This window comes from Mya arenaria, chromosome 4 (assembly GCF_026914265.1).
Source record: "Mya arenaria isolate MELC-2E11 chromosome 4, ASM2691426v1".
NCBI classification, from domain to species: Eukaryota; Metazoa; Mollusca; class Bivalvia; order Myida; family Myidae; genus Mya; species Mya arenaria.
This window is the reverse complement of record NC_069125.1, coordinates 73,667,273-73,691,726: the sequence shown is the minus strand read 5'-3', so window position 1 is coordinate 73,691,726 and position 24,454 is coordinate 73,667,273. Positions and strand designations below refer to the sequence as shown.

At 37.5% G+C, this 24,454-nt stretch overlaps 1 protein-coding gene across 1 annotated transcript; it reads right to left on the bottom strand.

The window, feature by feature from the left end:
- Positions 1-998: 998 nt before the first annotated feature.
- On the bottom strand, positions 999-21,806 carry LOC128231609 (carbonic anhydrase 2-like). Its single transcript, XM_052944638.1, has 8 exons — positions 21,319-21,806; positions 7,469-7,498; positions 7,110-7,283; positions 5,483-5,631; positions 5,249-5,341; positions 4,869-4,932; positions 2,873-3,030; positions 999-2,658 (listed from the first exon to the last, which is right to left on the bottom strand). Exons 1-8 carry the CDS (start codon positions 21,383-21,385, stop codon positions 2,410-2,412), a joined length of 984 nt encoding a protein of 327 aa, XP_052800598.1. The 5' UTR covers positions 21,386-21,806; the 3' UTR covers positions 999-2,409.
- Between the last annotated feature and the right edge of the window lie 2,648 nt (positions 21,807-24,454).

Sequence of the window (24,454 nt, the reverse complement as noted above, 5' to 3'; positions counted from 1 at the left end):
CAATGAAATGCTTTAACGAAATGGCGGGCGCGGGAATCTTTTGATTACGTAATACTGTAAGGCGCCCTCAAGCGGATCTGTTGAATGATTAGATGTGTATTGCTAACGTAAACATAAAGGTGATGAAACGGGTTGATTATTCTCGATAACAACAGCTATTTTATAGTTAATAGCTGGTATTATCGATCATGTCACGTACATAGTGGGCCAGTATCGATCAGGTCACGTACATAGTGGGCCATTATCGATCGTGTTACGTACATAGTGGGCCATTATCGATCATGTCACGTACATAGTGGGCCAGTATCGATCAGGTCACGTACATAGTGGGTCATTATCGATCATGTCACGTACATAGTGGGTTATTATCGATCATGTCACGTACATAGTGGGTCATTATCGATCATGTCACGTACATAGTGGGCCAGTATCGATCAGGTCACGTACATAGTGGGTCATTATCGATCATGTCACGTACATAGTGGGCCATTATCGATCGTGTTACGTACATAGTGGTTCATTATCGATCATGTCACGTACATAGTGGGCCAGTATCGATCAGGTCACGTACATAGTGGGTCATTATCGATCATGTCACGTTCATAGTGGGTCATTATCGATCATGTCACGTACATAGTGGGTCATTATCGATCATGTCACGTACATAGTGGGTCATTATCGATCATGTCACGTTCATAGTGGGTCATTATCGATCATGTCACGTACATAGTGGGTCATTATCGATCGTAATAGTGTGTTAGTACCGGGTATGAAACGTTCATGTTTCTAAATTGTTATTGAATATCATTATCATTGAAATATCAAATTATATTTTACGTATGTATGTCTTAAAACAAACATTGTTTAAATCTTTAAAACTTGTTTGGTTATCTTATAAGTTATACCGATGTATGTATGTATGGTATGGAACAAGAGCGGCTTGCATATTCAAGGCAAAGTGTAGTTCTTTGCGAGATGTTTTAATCCGAAAATGCATGTAACTGAAGTAACGTTTATTTCAAAAAATGAAAATAAACTCCGGTTATATTTTACAGTATACATACATGTAAGAAACAGATGGATAAGGCTGACAATTAAAGACACATGTAAAAGTATTGGTCCAAAAATTAACAAAGTATTTGGTTTTTGTAGTCAATGGTGAAATAAAACAATTGTTAGCTTAAGTACTATGAAGTCAAAACAACTAAGATTCGAATTCATACAATAAAACCCAGTTACTAAACAACAAATCAAATGTCTTCATATAAAGCTGTAAATCATAAACTCTCCATAATCCCAACAATAACAAGGTGTAAGTTTTAATGACAAAACAACAGTGAAAACCACTGAGGCAAAGCACACACATATATAAATCCTATAGTGCAGTGAATCGAAGAAACATACAGGTCAGACAGAGAGACAGACCATTAAATATCTAACTTGGACACTTAAAAAGATGTTTGTTTTGTCACAAATTAATGAAATTTACAATTCTAAATCCATATGACCAAATATTGCGTAATACCAAATGGAGTCAGAAAAAAAGTGCTCTGGTAATAAAATAACACTACCACAATATAAAATCACAAATAAACTTGATTACGAAGCTGCATTTACAAACTGTACACTGATAAACATACTTTTTCCGAATAAATGTACATAAAAAGATGGGGTTTATGATGAAAGAAACAGACGGAGAGTGCCACAGTTATGATAAGTTTGTTGTAATTCATTCTGTATTTCCACACAGGTTTGAAAGTATTTATTCACGAGTAATATTAGTGATTCGCTAGATTTGAAGATGGCATTAGTCGCGAACGATACTGATGTTTCATTTCATTGAACACACACGTACAAGCATTAGATATACCTTAATATAAAAGAACATAAGTAATTAGATCTAACATCTGTTAATATGTTAAACACCCTGAACACTTGTTGCAGGCTGATGCAGTGTAATTTCAAATAATTGAGTTGATCATTTCCGTATATGTAGAATGATATTGCCATTCACATGTCGTATCTTATTGTATAAACTGCTGCAGCTATTAGTTTGTCAATCAATGTTCATTAGTAGATATGAAGATGTGGGATAAAAAATACCACGTACACAATCATACATACCACGTACACAATCATACATAGCATGCACGTACACAATCATACATAGCATGCACGTACACAATCATAGATAGCATGCACGTACACAATCATACATACCACGTACACAATCATACATACCACGTACACAATCATTCCAATATCTATAAGTATACGGTTCGAAGCACTTAACAATGCATTTCGCATCTGCCGTTAAACTAATCACTCTCGTCATCACAAATATAGTTTTCTGAGATACATGCATTAACATCCTTATGACATTCTTCTTTGAAATATTACATAATATACTTATAGAGCAATATTCATCAACACCATAATGAATAGAATAGTCGATACAAGGCTTGTAATTGCGTTAGCGGTGGACGGGTTGTCATCCAGGGTGGCGACAGGGCCGGATACGAAGTGGAGGGACGTGTGGCTGGCGTACACTCGGCGCCGGTGGAGGCACTGTACGGGCCGGTAGTCGTCCGAGATGTCGATGGATACCCCACCCTCGCTTTCGTCGTTTTCAAAAATTGTTGTCCGGAACGCCTGAAGCTGCAAGCAAGGAGATAAAGCTTCATATAACCCACACGTCATGATTTTTCTTCTTCTAAGCAAATACGAACCTTTATAGAATGACTACGAGTTTTAGTAGTATCAACCTAAAAGTAAAACTCGGCGTTAACCATCGTTGAAAATAAGCATTATTCTGGTTCATTAGTTAAATGATTAATACATCCATAGATCGGTGTTTCAGCAGTATGCAGACCTGTTCTTCAGCAATCTCTATGGTCTCGTTGAAGAGTGTCCACGTGACACTCTCGTAGCAGGGAGGCGTGGTAAGAGATCCCTGATACCGGAAGTAGTTGAACAGGCGCGCCGGGATCAGCTCCATCAGCGGTATCGAGTGGATCGGCACGTTCTCGTCTGTAACACGTGAAAGGGCCGGGTTACAGAAAGGACATGTAACAGGACACAACCATTTAATTAATGTTCGCAAATTGCTATTAGCTTATCAACGTCCAATCAAAGCAGTTTATTTGAATGGGGTTACTTCAAGTGAACAGAGATGAAACAGGGATGAACCAAGTGAAGAAACCTAGATGAAACAGGGATGAACCCAGTGAAGAAACAGTGATGAAACAGGGATGAACCAAGTGAAGAAACCTAGATGAAACAGGGATGAACCAAGTGAAGAAACCTAGATGAAACAGGGATGAACCCAGTGAACAAACAGAGATGAAACAGGGGTGAACCAAGTGAAGAAACATAGATGAAACAGGGATGAACCAAGTGAAGAAACAGAGATTAAACAGGGATGAAACAAGTGAAGAAACAGAGATGAAACAGGGATGAAACAAGTGAAGAAACAGAGATGAAACAGGGATGAAACAAGTTAGGAAACAGAGATTAAACAGGGATAAAACCAAGTGAAGAAACAGAGATTAAACAGGGATGAAACAAGTGAAGAAACCTAGATGAAACAGGGATGAACCCAGTGAAGAAACCTAGATGAAACAGGGATGAACCAAGTGAAGAAACCTAGATGAAACAGGGATGAACCCAGTGAACAAACAGAGATGAAACAGGGGTGAACCAAGTGAAGAAACATAGATGAAACAGGGATGAAACAAGTGAAGAAACCTAGATGAAACAGGGATGAACCAAGTGAAGAAACATAGATGAAACAGGGATGAAACAAGTGAAGAAACAGAGATGAAACAGGGATGAACCAAGTGAAGAAACAGAGATGAAACAGGGATGAACCAAGTGAAGAAACATAGATGAAACAGGGATGGAACAAGTAAAGAAACCTATATGAAACAGGGATGAACCAAGTGAAGAAACAGAGATGAAACAGGGATGAAACAAGTGAAGAAACATAGATGAAACAGGGATGAACCAAGTGAAGAAACAGAGATGAAACAGAGATGAACCAAGTGAAGAAACAGAGATTAAACAGGGATGAAACAAGTGAACAAACAGAGATTAAATAGGGATAAACCAAGTGAAGAAACAGAGATGAAACAGGGGTGAACCAAGTGAAGAAACAGAGATTAAACAGGGATAAACCAAGTGAACAAACTTAGATGAAACAGAGATGAGACAATAATGAAAATGAAAAAGACCAGATGAAATTGATGAAACATAGACAAAAACGAGATGAAACAGGGGTGAAACAGTGACGAAACAGTGATAACACGATGGTGACATGGTGATGAGACAATGATTTAAACAGTGAGACACAGAGATGAAACCGTGGTGAAACTTAGATTGAACAGTGGAAAACAGAGTTGAAAAAGATATGAAACCGATGTGTAACAGTGAGAAACAGAGATATAACACAGATGGAACAATAAGACACAGAGATGAAACAGAGATTCAACATTTGGAAACAGTGAGAAAATGCGAGAAACAATGAGAAACGGAGACAGATCAAAGTTGAAACAGTGAGAACAGAGCAGATATATGACGCATATGAATCAGTGAGACACATAGACGAAATGGTGGTAAAACAGTGAGAAACGGAGATGAAACAGAGATGAAATATTGATGAAGCGGACATTTAAAAATGAGAAACGGAAAAGAAACAGTGAGAAACACAGATGAAACAAATATATAGCATAGGTGAGTCAGTGAGAAACAGAGACGAAATGGAAATAAAACACATTGTCCCGGGAACACACACATTCTTATGGATATTATATGTATTGAAGGTATTTTAAAATTGACATCGTGTTTTATAATTTATGAAAACGTCTTACTTTTGTATTTTATTTCTTTAAAGTGGTGGATGATTTGTTCAAAGTGGACGTTAAATCTTCCAATCTGAAAAAAAGATGAAGAAAAAAGCTGTCCATGACTTAGAACTAACAGGTCGTTAAAGCTATTGGTCACTGTTTTGATCGTGAATCATGGCTGGCGTTTGTGTTCTTTTCTCATGTAATGAATAATTAAGAGCCTAGCATGTTGCATTAAGATATTTACATATTGATAGAACCAACGTTTTATATACTACTTATAGCATAAACCGTGTATTTCATGATGAGCCACAGAACGTCAACGAAACAGTCAGATCATTAATTTTAATATTTTCCAGACGTAATTAGTGAATGAGTTACAGAACAATTTCTTGTTTCATCACCTCGAAGAAGAATCCCAGGACTGCGAGACCGTCCTCCTTGTCCATGGCGGTCGTCAGGTTCCCGTACCGCCGGTTGTAGTGGACGATGTGCATCTGCAAGATTGGGTGAAAATATCAATACATGTACATATTTATACTTGAACTGTATCGTAACCTAAATATCCAAATGGTCCTACAAAGACACATAAATACACTAACGTGCTACTGGCATGACCGATATGACCCGTTCAATACCTCCATTGGGTAGTGGCGGCCATTTATGGAGTGCTCGGAGCCACGCGTGTCCGCGGCGCCCCAGTGGAAGTGGAACTGCTCGGCGACAAAGGTGGATCCCAGGCCGCCTTCGCTTATCAACATCTTTTGATCGTTTAGGTCCACTTGAACTGTAATATACAGCGAAATGTAATATCAGATATAGTGCTTACTTATTGCAAGAGTCTATTAGACTGTTTCTCTTTGAGACCGTAACAAATCGTATAATGTCTATTATTTCCGGCAATTTTCTTACGATAAACATATTCAAAGGTTAACTTTAATGATAGTCTCCATTGGCATTGGCAGTAAAATGTAGTGGAGAAAAAATGATTTGTTCAGATAAATGGAGTATTATCGTAAAATCCACAAGAACATTCCTTAATTATGTTCAACACTGTAGGTTGGAGTTTCAAAGGGTAATCCCTAAAGTCTTATTTTCTCTCCAGCATGTTATCCATAGAGTATAAAGACCAGTACAAAGATAACACAGCTATTATAAATGGGGTTGGTTGAACTCTGCTTGCTTAAAAAACTTGAGGCAGAATTAGTTTTGATTCTATGGTGGCATATAACTGCCGTAAGATAACCTGTTAACGTTCGCGAATTGTTTCGTGTTAATCACTTAATTTTCTCGATAATTATCTTGCTATCTAGTTATTATTCGCGTTACCTTTTTGGTAAGATAAATATCATAAGACTTAAAACAACTGAGCTTGAAAGTGCCCAGAAATGCCACCTATTACCTTTTTTAACTGCCACCTATTACCTTTTTTAACTGCCAACTATTACCTTTTTTAACTGCCACCTATTACCTTTTTTTACTGTACAACACTAACAGGTTGACTAGTTATGGTTTGCGAATTCCACTAAATAAGTACCATACTAACTGGTTAACGTAATAAGATTTCTGTTCACGCATGAAGATCAGATCGCAGGTTTTTATATTTATGATAAAAAACGATGTTTTATGATTTTTTCTTAAAGCGTTAGTAACGGTTTTAACCTTTAATCATTAATGTTTGAACGTAAATATGAAGAACTGCGATCTGATCTTATGTCAGCAGTCCTATTTCACTTAGTTTCTTATATTTACGCAAAATTGGTTCACTTCAACACAAAAAAAAATTTAAAAAAAAGTTGTCAAAACGGTAAATCTGTGAGAGTGCATCTTTAATGACCTACATACAGTATTATGTATGGCTCATTGTCATGGGCGGCAGCAGCCTATACGCTAGCTTCCACGTGGCAAGAATTGAAGAATGTCTCCAATCACGCCCGAACTACGAAACGCTTCCTCTGAGCGACCGTGTCGGACTGATTTAATAATTGCTATTTCATCAAAATAGATATGAATAATCTACAACTGCTTCCTCAACAGTGCTCTGTTTATGGTATAATTGACGGATGTATTTTACAGACACTTATTGTTTCACTCATTTTTATAAGACTAAATAGATACGAATGTAACATATTTACAGATTGAGTGGAACACACAATTGTAAACAGGCATATTTTAAGGAAGTTACGGAATGTATAAGGCATTCAAATGTACTGCATGACAGACGACATTGTATTATCTGCGCTAGATTATCCGCGAATCACGTACCTGTGTGCCCGTTGTTCTCGAGCGTGTACTGGATGTTGGACACCTGGTCGTAGCCGGAGAAGACGATCGGCGCCAGATGAGTGGGGTCCACCACCACTTCCCCCGTCCGGATGTCGATAGGCGACTGTTTCACGCCACCGCAGTGCGGGTAGTCCATGTGCCAATGGTCTGGACCTACAGACACAAACACACACGTACGGACGGTCAACACCTGACGTGCACATTACAAACCTTGCACGTGTAAACGTTGCTAAATATTTATATCAAAAGAAAATCAAGGGAGATCATATTGAATGACAATGTGCTAGTTGAGTTGTTTTTCTTGTTTGTATTTGTTGTATAAATGAAATTGAACTTACCCATCGAACCTCTGTACGTCCATGCATTTCCTAAAATGTATAATGTTCATGTTTAGGACACATTCTAACAGTATCGTAATCATGGGAACTATTTGGATGTATTTATGAAAACTGTGTTTCGCACGGGTTTGATTTTGGTTCACAATGGATTGCATTTTCGCCAGTTTCATCCCTGTATAAAAATGACTCTTGACTCAATAAAAATATAGAAAGTGAGTATAGGCTTATCTAAAACCACGAAATGTAAGGAATCCAGTGTACAAATACGTTTGTGATTGACAGTGATGTGAAATGGTGATGTCTGGTGACATCATGTCATTCGTATAAAATATAAATAAAGTTACTGAACATGGTATTTTTCGTTCGTTATTCAATTGAAATTCCGCCACCTATTACGTTCAAGGCCCAAACTGCGAATTTGTTGTATTTTAGGGGAATGTTTGTTTTTTACATTTTGTTTCTTCACTCAAAAAACCCTTTCAAATAAGTGATGAATTCTCTCATCGAATACCTCAAGTGCAGATATTATCGCACATCGGATACCTCAAGTTCAGATATTATCCCACATCGGACACCTGAAGTTCGGCTATTATCCCACATCGGATACCCCAAGTGAAGATATTATCCCACATCGGATACCCCAAGTGAAGATATTATCCCACATCAGATACCCCAAGTGAAGATATTATCCCACATCGGATACCCCAAGTGAAGATATTATCCCACATCAGATACCCCAAGTGAAGATATTATCCCACATCGGATACCTCAAGTGCAGATATTATCCCACATCGGATACCTCAAGTTCAGATATTATCCCACATCGGATACCCAAAGTGAAGATATTATCCCACATCAGATACCCCAAGTGAAGATATTATCCCACATCGGATACCCCAAGTGAAGATATTATCCCACATCAGATACCCCAAGTGAAGATATTATCCCACATCGGATACCCCAAGTGAAGATATTATCCCACATCAGATACCTCAAGTGCAGATATTATCCCACATCGGATACCTCAAGTTCAGATATTATCCCACATCGGATACCTCAAGTTCGGCTATTATCCCACATCGGATACCTGAAGTTCGGCTATTATCCCACATCGGATACCCCAAGTGAAGATATTATCCCACATCGGATACCTCAAGTGCAGATATTATCGCACATCGGATACCTCAAGTTCAGATATTATCCCACATCGGACACCTGAAGTTCGGCTATTATCCCACATCGGATACCCCAAGTGAAGATATTATCCCACATCAGATACCCCAAGTGAAGATATTATCCCACATCGGATACCCCAAGTGAAGATATTATCCCACATCAGATACCCCAAGTGAAGATATTATCCCACATCGGATACCCCAAGTGAAGATATTATCCCACATCAGATACCCCAAGTGAAGATATTATCCCACATCGGATACCCCAAGTGAAGATATTATCCCACATCAGATACCTCAAGTGCAGATATTATCCCACATCGGATACCTCAAGTTCAGATATTATCCCACATCGGATACCTCAAGTTCGGCTATTATCCCACATCGGACACCTGAAGTTCGGCTATTATCCCACATCGGATACCCCAAGTGAAGATATTATCCCACATCGGATACCCCAAGTGAAGATATTATCCCACATCAGATACCTCAAGTGCAGATATTATCCCACATCGGATACCTCAAGTTCAGATATTATCCCACATCGGACACCTGAAGTTCGGCTATTATCCCACATCGGACACCTGAAGTTCGGCTATTATCCCACATCGGATACCCCAAGTGAAGATATTATCCCACATCGGATACCTCAAGTTCAGATATTATCCCACATCGGATACCTCAAGTGCAGATATTATCCCACATCGGACACCCCAAGTGAAGATATTATCCCACATCAGATACCCCAAGTGAAGATATTATCCCACATCGGATACCTCAAGTGAAGATATTATCCCACATCAGATACCCCAAGTGAAGATATTATCCCACATCAGATACCCCAAGTGCAGATATTATCCCACATCAGATACCCAAAGTGAAGATATTATCCCACATCGGATACCCCAAGTGAAGATATTATCCCACATCGGATACCTCAAGTTCGGCTATTATCCCACATCGGATACCTCAAGTGCAGATATTATCCCACATCGGATACCTCAAGTTCAGATATTATCCCACATCGGATACCTCAAGTGCAGATATTATCCCACATCAGATACCTCAAGTGCAGATATTATCCCACATCAGATACCCCAAGTGAAGATATTATCCCACATCAGATACCCCAAGTGCAGATATTATCCCACATCAGATACCCCAAGTGAAGATATTATCCCACATCAGATACCCCAAGTGAAGATATTATCCTACATCAGATACCTCAAGTGAAGATATTATCCCACATCAGATACCTCAAGTGAAGATATTATCCCACATCGGATACCTCAAGTGCAGATATTATCCCACATCGGATACCTCAAGTTCAGATATTATCCCACATCGGATACCTCAAGTGCAGATATTATCCCACATCAGATACCTCAAGTGAAGATATTATCCCACATCAGATACCCCAAGTGAAGATATTATCCCACATCAGATACCCCAAGTGCAGATATTATCCCACATCAGATACCCCAAGTGAAGATATTATCCCACATCAGATACCCCAAGTGAAGATATTATCCCACATCAGATACCTCAAGTGAAGATATTATCCCACATCAGATACCTCAAGTGAAGATATTATCCCACATCAGATACCCCAAGTGAAGATATTATCCCACATCAGATACCCCAAGTGAAGATATTATCCCACATCAGATACCTCAAGTGGGCTATTTAAAAAAAAATGGTTAGAAAAGTTGAAAAATGGTCAAAATTTAAATCATAATTAAATACAAGGCTGTATGCCTAGTTTTGATGAACAATCTTTGTAGTGTACAAAATAGGTTTTGAATGGAGAAAACAACTCATATTAACATTTTTATCAAACTTTTATCTAACTAAACATGGAATAAAAACACCAAATACATGAACACCTTTAATGTCATTTTTTCTTGAAATAACCTGAGTTAACATGTCTCCCAATTATTATTTTAGTAGCTCTAATGTCAACATACATTAATAGAATGTTGGATTTACTCAGTCGCTCCAATTTTCTGAAAAAAATGATTTTTTGTACTTTTTTTACCAATGAAACGGGATATTCAAAGGTATTTTTTTATTTTATTTTCAAATTGTGCAATTAAATTTAAAAAAGTACATGTTCATAGAATTTAAACAATTAACAAGTAACATTAACAAAAACATCATAGGAGGCATTATGATTTCACTTCACAGAAGAAAAATAAAAACAGGAACAATATTTTAAGAAATTGTTACACTCCTGACATATGGTGATTACAACCATTAAATAGATTTCACTTAAAATGTCTCAGTATTAATCAAAGGAAATGCAATTACAAAGTAATTGATAGCCAGTGAAACATTATAAAACAAATTTGGCAATGACAAATTGAGATTTTACATAATTTGAGAAAGGTTTTTCAAAACCATACAAAAAGTCTACTGGTACTTAAGTCTTGCTCAACTTGTAAAAAATTGCAGAAGTTATTTGAAATAACAGTTAAGTGCTACAACAGTAACACTTTTATTTAATTTAACTAATGGTGTAAGTAACTAAATACAACTGTTTCGAATTGTTACACTCCTGACGAAATATTTCAAGTTCAAGTTACTATGTATCAAATTTCAATTTTAACCCCAAACAGAGACATAAGTGTTGGCAGTGATGGTTTCTTAGTATATCATTCTTGAGATGGCCATGATATATCATCTGCATTTGATCACATGTACATAAAATATCTGTCCTTCTATCATATATGATGAATAATATACCCGGTAATAATATAAATTTATTGCACATCTACCGTTGAATATTTATTTTACCTTTGCTACGTAAAGAGACTTACACTAATACAGTGGCACTAACATGACACTTGATATATATTGTGGCCAAAACTTAGTAAATTATATGATCAACTTAGTAACTTGATGCCACAACTTAGTAACTTGATGCCACAACTTAGTAACTTGATGCCACAACTTAGTAACTTAATTGAGGCAGCAGCTTATTAAAACGTGGCAACAATTTAGTTGCTTGTGACCACAACTAAGTAATAATTATTAATTACTATGTTGTGCCCACGATTTAATAAGTCATGGCCACAACGAAGTAACTAAGTTGTGCCCTCAAGTTACTAAGATGTGGCCACAATATCAATAAAGCGATGTCACCTCTGTGTCACTGTGGAGACCTCTCCTTTCTGCATACTGTTGAATAATTAGCCACAAAATGATCCGGTACAAATTGAAAGAAATGGCTCATACAGATTATGAATATAGTCCACACCCCAGTTCTCACAGTCACAGGTGTAGTGTCAAAAGGACATTATCATTCTGATATGTCAGACAGCTCTCTATGGTCAGTGAATTTGCCTGGGCTGCCTTTTTCAATTCATTTATCTGCTGTTCTAGACTTCAGTTTTGAACTTAGTAATTGGCATTTAGGTACTGGTACATGACTTCCATTTATACGCAAGGTGTCTTTTTTGTTGGGCATGATTCTGGAATTGCTTTCAAGAAAAAAACTGTACAGCTTATCTTCCCAAACTACTTTATATGCTTTTGGTTTTGACAGTGTACTTTCAATTGAGTATCTTTCCTCCTCATGTATCTATTTAGACATGACTTACTTCTGGCCTAACTATTTTTCTTGTTTGCAGATGCCAACTTACTTTTGACATTTTTGTTCTCATACTTTTGGACGGCTTACTTTGCTTATTTCAAGGGTTTCCTCCACAACTTCATGGTCATCTTTGTCAACCACTTTGATCGTCTGTTAGCAGTTTTATTCAATAAAAGCTTTATTGTTTTGGCCCAAGCTCTGGGGTTTTCTAAAAGATTTTTCATAACACAGCTATTTTTCTGATTTTTGCTTGCTTCTCGTGTTTCCTGTGTTTTCTTTTTCTTTTTCATTTTTTAAAACTAATTTTGAACATTGTCATTTTGAAGATTTTCTCTGTATTTTTTAATTCTTTTCTCTGATGTAGTTCTAGTGACTTTCTTCCTTGTATTTAAACTTTTCTTGTTTCTTATTGCCCCTTTAAAACCTGGAAGGCTTACAATTAATTTGTCCCTATTTCCTATGATATTTCCTCTGTAATAGAATAGTATTCACTCTCATAACCAAATTTTGGTCAGGAGTGTAACATTAAAGGACATGTCAACAGTCATGCTGGAAATTAAAGTCACATAGTTTTAAATGAATTAAATTATAGAACAGGGTCATCAGTTTGCCTCATTGTAGCAAAAAAATACCATTTGTTGATTGTCTGTCACTGTATGATTTTTCTATTAGTTGCATAGTAATTAAGTTGCTTAAAATTCAAACATTTTTGATAACATCTATAGGCATTAATGGTTTAAACCTACCTTATTTACATCATATTGACAAAATGTATCCTTCACTTCTCATTTGAAATCTTAACATATGTACAAATATACTGCAATACTTCTGAAAATGATGATATAATAATATGCCAAAAATTCGCAAAAAAATGTTACACTCCTGACGGGCACGTATCATCTACATGCTCAGTAACCAATCACTATCTTCACTTATGATCATTTCTTATTATCACTCCATAACATACACTTCCAGGAAACACCCTTATTAGTTCATTTTTTAACTGTTCCCAAACACTGTGTTTCATTTTACATCAAATGTTACACTCCTGACATTTTTAGGTCAGCTTCTTTCTAGAAAGCTAAACAACAGCATGAGTAATAACACACACAAAATAGTGTACCCATGTAATAATGATATATTATCCTGAACTTTAAATAAATAAATTGTAAGTTATATCATAATTCATCCAAGTTATACTTTAAAAAGAGCATTTTTAAGAAAAAAAATGTGGAAAAAATTCAAACACACATTATCAGTATCAGTAATATTTCATGCATAAATATTAGAATATTGCTTAAATATTTATATCACCTTGAGGTCAACATATGTGTTTTTTTGGTAAATAAAGTTATTACATTGTCAATCGCCAATGTTGTTAACAGTAATGCTTTAAATTGAGTGCTTTTTGTAAAGTGTCACGCTCCTGACAATTTTGGCCTGTTTTTTGTGCATAACTTTTTTCCGCTGAAGCTAATTTAGTCAAACTTCCCAGACTTTTAGATGATACAGAAATACAAGATATGGGAAAGAAGAAATGATGATAATTTGAATATTATTCATTTTATTTAGGACTTAAACTAGCCATTTTTTTAAATAGCCCAAGTGCGGCTATTATCCTACATCGGATACCCCAAATGCAGACATTATCCCAAATCGGATACCTCAAGTGCAGATATTATCCCACATCGGATACCTCAAGTGCGGCTATTACTCCACATCGGATACCTCAAGTGAAGATATTATCCCACATCGGATACCTCAAGTGCGGCTATTACTCCACATCGGATACCTCAAGTGAAGATATTATCCCACATCGGATACCTCAAGTGCGGCTATTACTCTACATCGGATACCTCAAGTGAAGATATTATCCCACATCAGATACCTCAAGTGAAGATATTATCCCACATCAGATACCTCAAGTGCAGCTATTACTCCACATCGGACACCTCAAGTGAAGATATTATCCCACATCGGATACCTCAAGTGAAGATATTATCCCACATCGGATACCTCAAGTGCGGCTATTACTCCACATCGGATACCTCAAGTGCAGATATTATCCCACATCAGATACCTCAAGTGAAGATATTATCCCACATCGGATACCCCAAGTGCGGCTATTACTCCACATCGGATACCTCAAGTGAAGATATTATCCCACATCAGATACCTCAAGTGAAGATATTATCCCACATCGGATACCTCAAGTGCGGCTATTACTCCACATCGGATACCTCAAGTGAAGATATTATCCCACATCGGATACCTCAAGTGCGGCTATTACTCCACATCGGATACCTCAAGTGAAGATATTATCCCACATCAGATACCTCAAGTGAAGATATTATCCCACATCAGATACCTCAAGTGAGGCTATTACTCCACATCGGACACCTCAAGTGAAGATATTATCCCACATCAGATACCTCAAGTGAAGATATTATCCCACATCGGATACCTCAAGTGCGGCTATTACTCCACATCGGATACCTCAAGTGAAGATATTATCCCACATCAGATACCTCAAGTGAAGATATTATCCCACATCGGATACCTTAAGTGCAGATATTATCCCTATCGGATACCTCAAGTGCAGATATTATCCCACATCGGATACCTTAAGGGCGGCTATTACTCCACAGCGGATACCTCAGGTGCGGCTATTGTCCTACATCGAATACATTAAGTGCGGCAATTATCCTTCATCGGATTATTCAAGTGCGGCTATTATCCTACACCGGATACCTCAAGTGCGGCAATTATCCTTCACCGGATACCTTAAGTGCGGCTTTAATCCTACATCGGATACCTCAAGTGCGGCTATTATCCTACATCGGATACCTCAAGTACGGTAATTATCCTACGTCGGATACCTTAAGTGCGAGTATTATCCTACAGCAGATTCCTCAAGTGCGGTAATTATCCTACATCGGATACCTCAATTGCGAGTTTTATCTTACGTCGGATACCGCAAGGGCGAGTGTTATCCTACGTCGGATACCTCAAGTGCGAGTGTTAACCTACGTCGGATACCTCAAGTGCGAGTGTTATCCTGCAGTTATTGGCAATAACATCTTTGCACATGAAACTTGGTTTTGTCAATATTGAGTATGTTGTTTTTGTTGTTGTTGTTCTTGGTGGTGGTGTTGGTGGTGGTGGTAGTGGTGTTGTTGTTGTTGTTGTTGTTGTTGTTGTTGTTGTTGTTGTATAATATATATCGTAAATGAGAACAATAATAGCAGCATCAATAACACTGGATACTGGACCAAAGTCCTGTTATTTTGCCATTTCGGAGGGTGTATGTAATACCAAAGCTGGTGTCAAATGAGGCGTCTGAGATTATTTAACCACTTCTAAATTAAATAAGTACCATCTGAATCATTTCTCTGATCTTGAAGAGAATTTAGCATTTACAACAGCCTTCCGCTGACGTGGTGCTATCGAGATGGACATCTGTTATTGGACCATCAAGTACCATAAACCAACCTCACCGAGCCACCAAAGACACTTATCTTCTTCATTTGAGTAATAAATTTTACTGTAGTCAATCAACTTTTATACAAATTGAGCGAGGTTTAAAAGAAAAGCTTCAAAACGCCTTTTAAGAGCTCCTATCTCACGGTCGTAAAAACTTATATTTTGATAAAAAAAGAAGAGTTCAACTCCAACTTGAAAAAAAGGAAACACAGTGCGAGTCGTAACGCTGCTTCGCTGTACATATCTGATAAGCTGTTTCAGTTAATTATTGGCACGTGAACGCCGGACGTGGTTATTGAGGAATGAGCATGTGAATAGATACGCATTTAGTTGAATGTTGCTTTTTCGCAGTTGGTCGTTAACTTCACTGAACAGGCCTCTCTGATATGAACATTTATTATCAGCAAGTAAATGCATGCAAAATGTTTGTTCTAGATTTTGTGCCCATGTGCAACGTGGTTTGATGTCTAATGTTGCGTGTATATGCCGAACCTTTGCGCATGGGGCTATTTTGCCCCGAGTTATTTTTTGTATGCGTTTATATGATAATTGAGAAAAAATGAATATATAATTATGTGATTAAATCACATTAGTCTGTGCTGAAACGTACCTTAAAACGATGAGGCTAGTATTACTAACGTATGGTATCATCTGTATTGAGAACCACTCCTGTTTACCAAGCGATATTGTAATTTCGAGAAAGTAAGAAGTAGAGAGTAAAATTATTGTTATGCTGTCAGAGAACATTTAAACCGTACATGTTCATGTTTGTTTCATTCTAAAAATTAATAAAAAATCTTCCAACTGAAAAAGATGAGTTTTTAATTAAATGTATTTAAAGGTCACGGACTCCTTCATTACACCATTTGAGTCGCAAGGAAAGACACGATATCCAAACTTGAAAACAAAGTAGTTCAATCATACATAAACATGGCATTTCAAACATTCCAGTCCTTTATAGGAACGGTCTTCCAAGAACATTTAAACAAATTGATATAATAAATAAAGTTGTGTTTTTTATAAAAAGAATCTTTTTTTTATAATGTTTTATTTGTCAACTGATTGTAAAACTCTTCCGCAACCAAAATGGCTCCATTGAAATGACAGGAAGAACCCACATGGGGAAATTTTCCCGATCTCAAGACTTGGAAAAATATTTACCCCCGGGGTTGAATTTACGTGTATATGCACATATTGCAACGGGGAAAATTTGTCCTCGAGGTTAAATCTCGTCATATAGACGGCGTAAACTATTTCAGTATGAATAAAGGAAATCCGCTTTCGATTGTTAGAAATAAGATGTTGTTATTGTCACTCATTCTCGTCGAAACAGAGTATATATGTGTGCAAACGTGCAGAGGCGCTATGACTCATTTATATATGCCATTATGTTTTATGTTTGTTGTTTCTTTATCATGAATTTTAACTTGTTTAGTGATAAATGAGTGTGAAAAAACAAGACATTTGTCCGAATCTCGGGACAAGTAAAAAAGACGTTTCGAATGCTTTAAAATCAGCCCTACGTCATACGAGTAATGAAACGGCTTGCATGCAATTCACGTGCGAACATTTCTGGTATATCGAACACTCCCCAAATAGTCACGGTTGCTAAAGTACCACGAAATAAAGGACAGGATTTTATCTGATGCATGTTTATTTATTTATTTAAATATCCACAAAATATGTAGATACACGCCCGAGGTAACAACGTATATCGTGGGGATGACGTCAGAGATCGCTATCTTCTACAACGAAGACAACCCAACAAAGTAGTCAGGTGTCATGTTATCATTGCAAATGCCAATGATTTTATACAAAATAATGTTGATATCTTAATAATCTTAAAAGTCGGATAGCCATTTGTTCTGTTTAGAGACGGGCCTCGGTGCATGGAAAATGCTGGACAATCAATTCACCATGGTTAGCCGAAGATATGGACCTGCCAGTTGGGAGTTTGCAATCTGAAGTCATAAGAGTGTCCGGATATTTTAGCATAACTACTTCGTTTTTTTTTTGTTAAACAGGGATCACATAAACCAAGAAGATGAAAAGTGTACCTAACATAAAAAAAACTTTCAAATGACAATTCCAAGAAGTATTAGCATCCCATACTCTTTGATAGCTCAGAAGGATTTCTGATTAAGATAGATTTTACTTCGTCGTGTTTCAAGAACATTTTGTATTCTGCCACGACTGCGGTGTTCAAACTACAGTGCCACCGTCTGTTTAATACATGACCCTCTCACACCAAATACAGGTATAATCCACTAAATGAGCTCTTTATGCCTTCGAGTTATGAAAACGCATGTGCCATGACAACGTAATCTATATGGAAATTGTACCAACAAGTAACGAGAAAATAATTCAGTGTGGAACTACCCCTTGCCGAGCTAACCTTTTCAAAAACTAATGAACGTTCAACTCCGACATTAACAAGACCACCGAAGGAGAAATTTTAGCTAACTTATTAAAAGAATTAAATACAGTATTAAATTGACATTAACTGTGTTCATGTGTTCGCAAAGTGACATCAAATGTGTACATGTTTTCGCAAAGTGACTTTTACTGTGTGCAGGTGTACGCAAAGCGTCATTTATTGTGTGCACGTGTTCGCCATGCGTCATTTAATGTCTCCATGTGTACGCAAAGCATCATTTATTGTGTGCACGTGTACGCAAAACGTCATTTACTGTGTGCACGTGTTCGCCATGCATCATTTACTGCGTGCACGTGTACGTCAAGTGACATTCACTGTGTGCACGTGTACGCAAAGCGTCATTTACTGTGTGCACGTATACGCAAGACGTCATTTAGTGTGTGCACGTGTACGCAAGACGTCATTTACTGTGTGCACGTGTACGCAAGACGTCATTTACTGTGTGCACGTGTACGCAAAACGTTATTTACTGTATGCACCTTAACGCCAAGCGTCATTTAGTGTTTGCACCTTAACGCCAAGCGTTATTTACTGTATGCACGATTACGCCAAGCGTCATTAACTGTATGCACATGAACGCCAAGCGTCCTTAACTGTATGCAAATGTACGCCAAGCGTCATTAACTGTATACACATGTACGCAAAGCGTTATAAACTGTATGCACATGTACGCCAAGCGTCATTCGCTATGTGCACATGTACGTCAAGCGTCATTTACTGTGTGTACATGTACGCCAAGCGTCATTCGCTGTGTGCACATGTACGTCAAGCGGCATTAACTGTATGCACATGAACGTCAAGCGTCATTCGCTGTGTGCACATGTACGCCAAGTGTCATTCGCGTTGTGCATATGTACGCCAAGCGTCATTCGCTGTGTGCATGTGTACGCCAAGTGGCATTCGCAGTGTGCATGTGTACGCCAAGCGTCATTCGCTGTGTGCATGTGTACGCCAAGTGGCATTCGCTGTGTGCATGTGTACGCCAAGCGTCATTCGCTGTTTGCATGTGTACGCCAAGCGTTATTAACTGTATGTACATGTACGCCAAGCGTCATTAACTGTATGCAGATGTACGTCAAGCGTCATTCGCTGTGTGCATGTGTACGCCAAGCGTCATTAACTGTATGTACATGTACGTCAAGCGCCATTCGCTGTATGCACGTGCACGCAAAGCGTCATTAACTGTATGTACATGTACGTCAAGCGTCATTCGCTGTGTGCACATGAACGCCAAGCGTCATTAACTGTATGCACATGTACGCCAAGCGTCATTCGCTGTGTGCATGTGTACGCCAAGCGTCATTCATTGTGTGCACGTGCACGCCAAGTGGCATTTATTGTGTGCACGTGTACGACATTGTTGAAAGTTAGAACTAACCGCTTGTCCCTTGCCATAAAAAAATATGTTTACAGCTCATAAATGTTGCATTTGTGTTTATTAGTGCGACAAACAATAAATCATAGCTAGCAAATGTTGCACAGCGATAACATAAAAGTGACAAATGCGCATAAAAAATAGTTCGCTGCAGTTGTCTGATTGCTTTAATTTAGATGCTTTGATAATTGATAGTGTTATTGATGCAAAACACAATGACGTGACATAATTATATGTCATGTTAAAATGTAAGTGACACGCAAAGTTTAAAATCACTAAAGCAGTAGGTATTTGTTTTGCTCGTTATAATTAAAAGTGTAAAACAATCAATATCTATGTGTAAAAAGCACCTAAAAACACCGGCAGGGATCTGGGTAAGACGTGATATATCCATACAGACGTGTATGTGAACTGTGCATATAGACGTGTATGTGTGATATGTTCATACAGACGTGTATGTGTGATATGTTCATACAGACGTGTATGTGAAATGTGCACACAGACGTGTTTGTCATATATGCATACAGACGTGTATGTGAAATGTGCATGCAGACGTGTATGTGATATGTTCATACAGACGTGTATGTGAACTGTTCCGCTACAGACGTGTATGTGATATGTTCATACAGACGTGTATGTGAAATGTGCATACATATGTGTATGTGAACTGTGCATACAGACGTGTATGTGTGATATGTTCATACAGACGTGTATGTGTGATATGTTCATACAGACGTGTATGTGAAATGTGCATACAGACGTGTATGTGAAATGTGCATACATACGTGTATGTGAAATGTGCAAACAGATGTGTATGTGATGTGTGCATACAGACGTGTATGTGATATGTTCATATATACATATATATGAGATATGTATGTTATATGTCCATACATACGTGAATGTGATATGTCCATACAGACGTGTATGTGATATGTGTATAACGACATGTATGTGATATTTGTATACATACATGTGTGTGCTATGCGTATACAGAAACGTATGTGATATTTGCATACATACGTGTATGTGATATGTGCATATATACATGTGGCGCATTCTCCCACCACTGATCCTCATACATAATCCTGTAACAAACCCAAAATAATGATTATTTGATAAATAAATCTATATGTGAATGTGGTCTTATCATACTTCTTATCGCGTATCATTGGACATTAAAATATAATTCTGAAATAGCGCGGTCATGGCGGTGTTGGGATATGTCTTATTCAGAAAGGGAAACACGGATTACCAGGCCCGATAATATACGGTAACGCATCTATGTTATGCAAGAATATATGAGGAAAAACCTCGGGCCTTGCAAGGGCTATAGCAACCATTATATAGCGGTACTAAACAGTGAATTTATTAGACTAAATGTGTTCCTGATTATATCATGATAAAAACGAGCCAATGTCCTGCTCCCGTTTTAAAGTTGTATTTGTTTAGTTCGTTTTTTATCTTAACGTATCGTACTTTCATTCTGCTACAATGAGAATAAACCTTTTATGAGCCATATCCTAGCTAGCAATAACCGCAACATAACGAAGTATTTCAAAAAGATTCACGAACATATATCGTACCACTACGCGTTGTTTAATAACAATTAATTCTAACGAAAGTCCAGAAAATTAAAATAATCGTAGTAGACCAAGGACAATGATAAATCGATAAGTGAGAAGTCCGTAGACATTTAAATAAGCTTGACAATAATTGTTTGACAGGAACTTGTCGTTAAACAAATGTTGTCATGCATAATTCCTATAGGCAGTGATATTTTACCTGCACTTCCACTCACTGAGGAAATCTGCGCTCCCAAGATGCAGCAAAGTACGCCCCATACCTCCATGTTGCCTGCGATGTCCAAGTGTAAGTGAATAACCGAAAGTCGAGAGTCCACACAATACTTCACTGTTTCCGAGTATACGATAATTGGCTTATAAACTCAGTAGGTTCTCAACAAGTTAACAACGTATGTTTCAAGAGCTAACAATACTGCTTATAAACACTTTAATTGAGATGATGAGTTACCACCAATCATTTCCCCCGAGCTCATGCTCGGAATGACCACCGCCGCAGAGCTGACCAGTCCTTTGTACTCCACCCCGGTCAAGCGGCCGTAAATTTTCAAAGGTGAAACTGCTGACAACCTATAACATCAAACAGTTTAACACACTCACTTTCTCTTTTGTGTTAAGTAATATTATGAAATTTAAACTAACAGTAATTTGCGTCTATCTATTATACCATCTGAAAAAGCTCTAGCGATACATTACCGCGGGCATGAATTCGAAACAGACGCTCGCCGTTATACATTTCGATAGAGATAATAAAGATGCATTAATGTTTCCATATATTAAGGTCGACATTGATAAGAGGATCAAATCAAAAGTGTTTAGCCAACTGTTTTTCATGTAAAAGGGAACAGCTCTGGAGTTTCTATTTATCCAACTATTAAACCCGACCAAGACCTTAAGGCGGCATACACTGTCACCAAGTTACATTTTGATCTGAAAATAAATACTTAAGTAATTGTAATTATAAACTGTATTCGTACTATATTTTTTAGTATAAAAAGGGGCATAACTCTCGAATAATTGACGCGATTACCCCCATAATCGAACAGAACTTAGATATTATGCCTACAATCAATGCTATTAAGTATCATTGGATATTTGATACTTCAGTAATTGTCTGCACGAGTTTTTCTGACACCACCGAGTCGCTGAAAGTAATACCTAAGCGAAACAAGTTAATTACTACGGAATGCCGTTAGGGCCATCGCCTGTGAATGTGTTGATCCGAAACGCTACACTCCATAGTATGATGATGAAAACCGAAATCACGAAAACGAAAACGCGATAATACGGCAGTACGATGATGATAATGCGGTATACTATCGTGTTTTCAACATCGTATTGTCGCGTTTTCACCATCGTAATATCGTGGATTCGCGTTTTCGTTATCGTGGTATCGTACTGTCGCCTTTTCATTATCGTACTGTCGTGTTTACATCATCGTGCTGTCGTGTTTTCATCATCGTACTATCCCGCTTTCACCATCGTACTATCGCGTTTTCATCATCGAACTGTCGCGTTTTCATAATTGTACTATCGCGTTTTCACCATCGTACTGTCCCGTTTTCATCATCGTGCTATCCCGTTTACATCATCGTGCTATCCCGTTTTCATCATCGAGCTGTCGCGTTTTCATCGCGTTTTCAACATCGTACTGTTGTGTTTTCACCATCATACTATCGCGTTTTCATTATCGTACTGTCGTGTTTTCATCATCGTACTATCGTGTTTTCATCATCGTACTATCGCGTTTTCACCATCATACTATCGCGTTTTCATCATCTAACCGTCGCGTTTTCGTCATCGTAATATCGCGCTTTCAACATCGTACTGTCGTGTTTTCATCATCGCATTATCGCGTTTTCGTTATCGTAGTGTCGCATTTCCATCACCGAACTGTCTCGTTTTCATCATCGTACTATCACGTTTTCATCATCGTACTGTCGTGTTTTCAACATCGTAGTGTCCCTTTTTCATCATCGTACTGTTGTGTTTTCATCATCATACTATCACGTTTTCACCATCGTACTGTCGTGTTTTTATCATCGTATTATCGCGTTTCCATCGTAGTTTCGTGATTTCGCGTTTTCATCATCTTACTATCGAGCATCGCGTTTCAGATCAACATATCCATATGCGATGGCCCTAACGGCATTCCGTAAAGGCTCCACATACCACACAAACCTATCATTGCAAAACAAACTGTCATTATCAACAAGTACATTCGGGAAAAGACGTGTTCAAATACTGTAAGTACCGGAAATAATGCATTCATATACAGATATACTTTTATTTCCTCCAATAATGAAGAGCAGAACGTATTTACAACACATATTTCAATGATAAATAAAGCATTTAGCATTAGAGTGTGCATGTCATAGAAATAACGTACATGCAACTGAATTAATATTTTATCAACAAGCTCATGTATATACTGCAGTGAAACAGAACAATAGCTGCAATAATTAATGCTCAGTAGACATTACATACACAATGTCAATTTTTTTTTATTTAAGCTATAACACACTCGCCACGTTTCTATTTAATGCTTGTTTCAGGAAATATGCCACCCTGACATTATTTAATTTTTCACCATCGTTCTCAGTCGCTAGTTTAAATATGCGAACACACTGTTCCTCAATTGGATACCTTATTAGTTCAGTAAAGGCATCAATGGTACACGAATCCAGCACAGACTCACACAGTTTCACTTGGTTTGCCTCATTCTCATGACATATGAACATTAAATGCACATTAAGGTTTTCGACATAAAGTGATTATTTTTTGCAAATCTGTCGGTATTGTCTTGAGAGTACAGAAGCAAAATATCTTAAAAGTTGTGCACATACATTTATTAATTTTGGAGTGTTCCTGCATATAATCCATAAATTTGAGCAGTCGTCAATTCGCAGAATATCTCTTGTCACATCACCATGTTTGTCTCTAATATGATCCATTATTTTAGTCTTCTCCATTTTTATCACATTTGTATTCAGAATTATTTTCCAACTTAATTTTGATGGGAAAATTCCAGACGCCAAGTATTCAATAAGAATATGTTCCAGTGAATATTTCCTTAACAACCGAAATATATCTGGAATAAATCCCACTATCTGTCCGTCATAAAATTGAAACTTCGTAAGTCTATGGCCATTTTGACATATTTCATTATGTTTATTGATTTAGTTTATTTTTGCTTTAAAATAACATAATTATTTAGATGAACGTTCCCGTTTTTTCTTCTTCAAGTGCTAACATATAATTGCACGGAAATAGATGTATGTTCTGTTCTATAGTATTTTCAGAACATAGTTTCATGTGAAACTTCATTCAAAGGAGGA

Bases quoted from the DNA above. Each gene is read 5' to 3' on its own strand.
- LOC128231609 (XM_052944638.1), bottom strand. From the start codon at position 21,385: ATGGAGGTATGGGGCGTACTTTGCTGCATCTTGGGAGCGCAGATTTCC. The intron at 7,499-21,318 runs GTAAAATATCAC...TATACATTTTAG, and splicing joins CTCAGTGAGTGGAAGTGCAG to GAAATGCATGGACGTACAGA. The intron at 4,933-5,248 runs GTGATGAAACAA...TCTTTTTTTCAG, and splicing joins TCCTGGGATTCTTCTTCGAG to ATTGGAAGATTTAACGTCCA.